The 6731-nt window shown below is 33.2% G+C and overlaps 1 protein-coding gene across 1 annotated transcript; it reads left to right on the top strand.

Moving 5' to 3' along the window:
* Positions 1-2664: 2664 nt before the first annotated feature.
* Positions 2665-2998, top strand: LOC111474780 (S-protein homolog 3-like; the record flags this gene model as incomplete). The annotated part of the gene is made up of 1 exon (XM_023119673.1): positions 2665-2998. A coding segment is annotated over exon 1 (334 nt), but the record flags the coding sequence as incomplete, so codon positions are not given.
* Positions 2999-6731: the final 3733 nt, after the last annotated feature.

The raw sequence follows: 6731 nt of genomic DNA, 5'->3' as shown, positions 1-6731 counted from the left end.
AGTAATTAACTTCTTTTTTTTTTTTTCCATCCGTTTTTAAATTTAAAATCTCATTAGCCTTTAATCTTACCTTACCTGTCTCTGTTGTTTCGACCAAAAGGGGTTCGTTTTCAATCTTGACGCAACCCGGTCGTGTTATTTTTATTTTCTTTTCTATTTACCATTGAAATATCAACTAAATTTATAGCCACCCAATAAAAATAATTTATTTTACAAGCTTGTTGGAATCAACATGATTAGCGTCACGGTCTTACATTGGTCGCGTCATGGTTTTTGTTTATTAGTCTCTCAAATGGTCTGATGGGCACCACTCGCATGTTGCTTTCTTGTCTATCGTGTAGGTCAAAACCTACTCTCTTAGAGATGATATTCTCTATGAGAGATCTCACATAGCGGTGAACAAAATATTTTTTACAAGGGTGTGAAAACCTCTGATACAAGCGTTTTAAAACCTTGAGAGAAAATCCGAAAGAAAAAAATATCTAACGGGGAATTTGACATTTTAATCAAAAGTACATAATTTATAACAATTTAGCTATGTTATACTAAATTACAGTACTTATGCAAATTGTTTTCGGGTACAATATCAACAAAACTAATTAATTTCTATCCGGATCATAATCTAAATGTGAATGAGATTATACTCTCGACGATATTAGAGGTTGAAATCGCTCTATACTACACGTTCTTGAACTCATTTTTATTCCACATTAACGTGATAGCAACCGTGTTACAAAGGCTTGATGGAGCTTCCAAAAGCAAAAGGGTAATAAACTAGTTTACATACAAAAATGACGTGACGTCTAATGGCTCTAAACTGCAAACTCGTCGGGAAGGAGGTCAGCTCACAAGTGCAAGTGTACACCATTATCAAGCAATTGCTTAGAGTATTCTAAGATGTCGAACATATAGTACTTGTACACAATTAGATATCATTTTGGTAAAAAGCTTATCAAATTGCAACAAAAATAGTCATAGAATTATCTCTAGGGTTTCTTCTTCCCTGCAACCATCCTAATCAAAATCGAAGGTTGTTCTCCTTTCATAGGTGTTTATGGATGAGTTGGTTGTTGAAATTCAGGCGCAGAGCTCGACTTTCAAGCTCTAACTTCAAATCTGGTGGATGTGAAATGAACTCAATTTATTTTGACGCATACTAAACAAACGAGATGTCGTATTTTGGGTCAAAATATTATTTAGATACATAACCGTTCGTAGATAAGGTATGAGCTACACTAAGCGCAATTTATTAGATACGGTATGAATTAAGATCACAACGTTCGATAGTTAAATTTCTTACTCCTGAAATGTTGAACTAAAATAAAGAAAATTTAGAGACCTATTAGACATTCTACCAAGTTTATGGACAAGTAGATATAAAGTTGAAAGTTTGTGAGGGACTAAACGTATAATTTAGATAAATTTAAATGTCCAATAAGCTTTCTTTATACTACATCTCCCTTATATAACATTTCTTTTTTGAAGCTTGATATGATTAGCATAAATGAATTATAAACGCTACCGACGTAAGTTATGATATTAAGAATTGTTAACTTATATTGGTCGTGATTGACAATAAAAACAACTATATGAGATGCAATATGGCATTCGAAGGATTTTGGGTCTAGAGTAAAAGTAAAGGCGAGCCTTAGGACTTGGCTGAGAGTAGAGGCAAGTCGGTTAGAATTTCTATCAAGTGAACATATACTCATTTTTGCTACATGTGTCATTGAACAAAGCTTAGTTTCTGCATAAGTTATGTTATGTTAGCGAAGAAGAACCATGCCTAACGTCTAATGAAGCCCCAAAGTCAAGTAAAAAATGTTTTTTTTCATTTATTTATTGTTTCCAACTTTGAGAGAAATTAATAAAAAAAAAAAAAAAATGTTCGGTTTATTTAAGGAAAGGATAATACAAAGATATGATATAAAAGACTACTATACGAGATGCGGCATTGCTTTCCAAGAATTTTGGCCTAGAATAAAGGTAAGGTCGAGCCTTAGGACTTAGCCTAGAGTAGAGGCAAGTATGATTGAATAGAATTTAGTCACTGCACAAGTTATGTTGGATTAACGAAGAATAACCTTGTCAAAGGTCTAAAAAAGCCACAATAAACAACGTACCATTTATTTTTCCTAACTTGGAGAGAAACTATTTGAAAACGTTCGGCTTATTTAAGGAAAGGATAATACAAAGATATGATATAAATGATATTTTACAATGTGTCATATCAGGCAATAATATAAACATTTTCAATTAATAAATGACATATCAGAGGAGGGAAATACGAACATACCATGTAGACTGTACGTTACCCTCTTTTATGACAAGAATACAAAATATCAAAACTCACCCTTGTTCATCAGCTTTAAAGTTAAAGGACCATAACATTACACTCAAGAATATGTGTTACAGTTAACGACGGATGGTTAACGATGGCTCTTATGAGTTGTTTTTGTAAATCACAAAAATACTAATAACAATAAAAAAAACAATCGATAAGTAAGCACGTAATATTGGGTCACCCATCCTAATATAACAGATCGATCGGAGCGGTACACAATTAAAACTAATTTTGCAAGTATAAAAGTGAAACAAACCCGGCACAAGCATTATCATATTTTCAAAATGAATTCATTTTCAACACTTGCCTTGTCTCTCCTAATGTCGTTGTCCTTCACTACACTATTTACAACCATTGACGGATCAATCTTCAAAGACCCACCGATTACCGTCAATATAACAAATGTTCTAGAAAGTCACAATCAACTCACTGTTCACTGCAAATCTGGCGATGATGACTTGGGAATCCACCAGCTCCCGTATTTGGGCGGCTACGCCTTCACCTTTCGACCAAACTTTTGGGGGACAACACAATTTTACTGTACCTTTCAATGGCCTGGGTTTTCGCAGTACTTTGATATCTACAAGGATTACAGAGATAGAATCAAATGCAACAAAACTCTGTGTTTGTGGATTGTGGGAAAACAAGGAATCTGTATGTTTGACTATAAAACCAAATTGTACGATATTTGCCACGCTTGGCTGCCTAAATGAATGTAACTAATCAATATATCCGGAAACTTCAAATATAATATTATAGTAAATCATATTAATTTGTTGTTCTTGTGTGTGTTTTTTCTTTTTTTAAAATTTGATATGGGGTATTAGTTTTAATGAATTATAATATTAAGATTTGTTAAGGTAATTGAACCTATACACTACTTATTCGATCGAAATTATTTGAAGATGTCCCCGCAATGTGGTATAGATAGGATGAGTTTATGTCTATCTTGTTCGCTTGGTTCAGGCGGCCTTCCCTTATCTTCTCTGACGTTGAGAATATTTCTTGTTTGAGAAATGAGTGCACCCGAATGCCCAACTCTAGATATTTTACAAAAAGAGGAAACAGATAGTAGACATAATTTTCCTCATTTATTGAAAAACCCGGGTACTTTTATAAAAAATAAACCAAACTCAAATGTGGTAAGAATACAAAAAGTAATTAACTTTTTTTTTTTTTTTTTTTCCATCCGTTTTTAAATTTAAAATCTCATTAGCCTTTAATCTTACCTTACCTGTCTCTGTTGTTTCGACCAAAAGGGGTTCGTTTTCAATCTTGACGCAACCTGGTCGTGTTATTTTTATTTTCTTTTGTATTTACCATTGAAATATCAACTAAATTTATAGCCACCCAATAAAAATAATTTATTTTACAAGCTTGTTGGAATCAACATGATTAGCGTCACGGTCTTACATTGGTCGCGTCATGGTTTTTGTTTATTAGTCTCTCAAATGGTCTGATGGGCGCCACTCGCATGTTGCTTTCTTGTCTATCGTGTAGGTCAAAACCTACTCTCTTAGATATGATATTCTCTATGAGAGATCTCACATAGCGGTGAACAAAATATTTTTTACAAGGGTGTGAAAACCTCTGATACAAGCGTTTTAAAACCTTGAGAGAAAATCCGAAAGAAAAAAATATCTAACGGGGAATTTGACATTTTAATCAAAAGTACATAATTTATAACAATTTAGCTATGTTATACTAAATTACAGTACTTATGCAAATTGTTTTCGGGTACAATATCAACAAAACTAATTAATTTCTATCCGGATCATAATCTAAATGTGAATGAGATTATACTCTCGACGATATTAGAGGTTGAAATCGCTCTATACTACACGTTCTTGAACTCATTTTTATTCCACATTAACGTGATAGCAACCCTGTTACAAAGGCTTGATGGAGCTTCCAAAAGCAAAAGGGTAATAAACTAGTTTACATACAAAAATGACGTGACGTCTAATGGCTCTAAACTGCAAACTCGTCGGGAAGGAGGTCAGCTCACAAGTGCAAGTGTACACCATTATCAAGCAATTGCTTAGAGTATTCTAAGATGTCGAACATATAGTACTTGTACACAATTAGATATCATTTTGGTAAAAAGCTTATCAAATTGCAACAAAAATAGTCATAGAATTATCTCTAGGGTTTCTTCTTCCCTGCAACCATCCTAATCAAAATCGAAGGTTGTTCTCCTTTCATAGGTGTTTATGGATGAGTTGGTTGTTGAAATTCAGGCGCAGAGCTCGACTTTCAAGCTCTAACTTCAAATCTGGTGGATGTGAAATGAACTCAATTTATTTTGACGCATACTAAACAAACGAGATGTCGTATTTTGGGTCAAAATATTATTTAGATACATAACCGTTCGTAGATAAGGTATGAGCTACACTAAGCGCAATTTATTAGATACGGTATGAATTAAGATCACAACGTTCGATAGTTAAATTTCTTACTCCTGAAATGTTGAACTAAAATAAAGAAAATTTAGAGACCTATTAGACATTCTACCAAGTTTATGGACAAGTAGATATAAAGTTGAAAGTTTGTGAGGGACTAAACGTATAATTTAGATAAATTTAAATGTCCAATAAGCTTTCTTTATACTACATCTCCCTTATATAACATTTCTTTTTTGAAGCTTGATATGATTAGCATAAATGAATTATAAACGCTACCGACGTAAGTTATGATATTAAGAATTGTTAACTTATATTGGTCGTGATTGACAATAAAAACAACTATATGAGATGCAATATGGCATTCGAAGGATTTTGGGTCTAGAGTAAAAGTAAAGGCTAGCCTTAGGACTTGGCTGAGAGTAGAGGCAAGTCGGTTAGAATTTCTATCAAGTGAACATATACTCATTTTTGCTACATGTGTCATTGAACAAAGCTTAGTTTCTGCATAAGTTATGTTATGTTAGCGAAGAAGAACCATGCCTAACGTCTAATGAAGCCCCAAAGTCAAGTAAAAAATGTTTTTTTTCATTTATTTATTGTTTCCAACTTTGAGAGAAATTAATAAAAAAAAAAAAATGTTCGGTTTATTTAAGGAAAGGATAATACAAAGATATGATATAAAAGACTACTATACGAGATGCGGCATTGATTTCCAAGAATTTTGGCCTAGAATAAAGGTAAGGTCGAGCCTTAGGACTTAGCCTAGAGTAGAGGCAAGTATGATTGAATAGAATTTAGTCACTGCACAAGTTATGTTGGATTAACGAAGAATAACCTTGTCAAAGGTCTAAAAAAGCCACAATAAACAACGTACCATTTATTTTTCCTAACTTGGAGAGAAACTATTTGAAAACGTTCGGCTTATTTAAGGAAAGGATAATACAAAGATATGATATAAATGATATTTTACAATGTGTCATATCAGGCAATAATATAAACATTTTCAATTAATAAATGACATATCAGAGGAGGGAAATACGAACATACCATGTAGACTGTACGTTACCCTCTTTTATGACAAGAATACAAAATATCAAAACTCACCCTTGTTCATCAGCTTTAAAGTTAAAGGACCATAACATTACACTCAAGAATATGTGTTACAGTTAACGACGGATGGTTAACGATGGCTCTTATGAGTTGTTTTTGTAAATCACAAAAATACTAATAACAATAAAAAAAACAATCGATAAGTAAGCACGTAATATTGGGTCACCCATCCTAATATAACAGATCGATCGGAGCGGTACACAATTAAAACTAATTTTGCAAGTATAAAAGTGAAACAAACCCGGCACAAGCATTATCATATTTTCAAAATGAATTCATTTTCAACACTTGCCTTGTCTCTCCTAATGTCGTTGTCCTTCACTACACTATTTACAACCATTGACGGATCAATCTTCAAAGACCCACCGATTACCGTCAATATAACAAATGTTCTAGAAAGTCACAATCAACTCACTGTTCACTGCAAATCTGGCGATGATGACTTGGGAATCCACCAGCTCCCGTATTTGGGCGGCTACGCCTTCACCTTTCGACCAAACTTTTGGGGGACAACACAATTTTACTGTACCTTTCAATGGCCTGGGTTTTCGCAGTACTTTGATATCTACAAGGATTACAGAGATAGAATCAAATGCAACAAAACTCTGTGTTTGTGGATTGTGGGAAAACAAGGAATCTGTATGTTTGACTATAAAACCAAATTGTACGATATTTGCCACGCTTGGCTGCCTAAATGAATGTAACTAATCAATATATCCGGAAACTTCAAATATAATATTATAGTAAATCATATTAATTTGTTGTTCTTGTGTGTGTTTTTTCTTTTTTTAAAATTTGATATGGGGTATTAGTTTTAATGAATTATAATATTAAGATTTGTTAAGGTAATTGAACCTATACACTACTTATTC

The sequence above is a fragment of the Cucurbita maxima genome, unplaced genomic scaffold (assembly GCF_002738345.1).
Source record: "Cucurbita maxima cultivar Rimu unplaced genomic scaffold, Cmax_1.0 Cma_Scf00663, whole genome shotgun sequence".
Taxonomy (NCBI): Eukaryota; Viridiplantae; Streptophyta; class Magnoliopsida; order Cucurbitales; family Cucurbitaceae; genus Cucurbita; species Cucurbita maxima.
The sequence above is the reverse complement of the archived record's forward strand: the minus strand, read 5'-3'. Positions and strand labels throughout refer to the sequence as shown.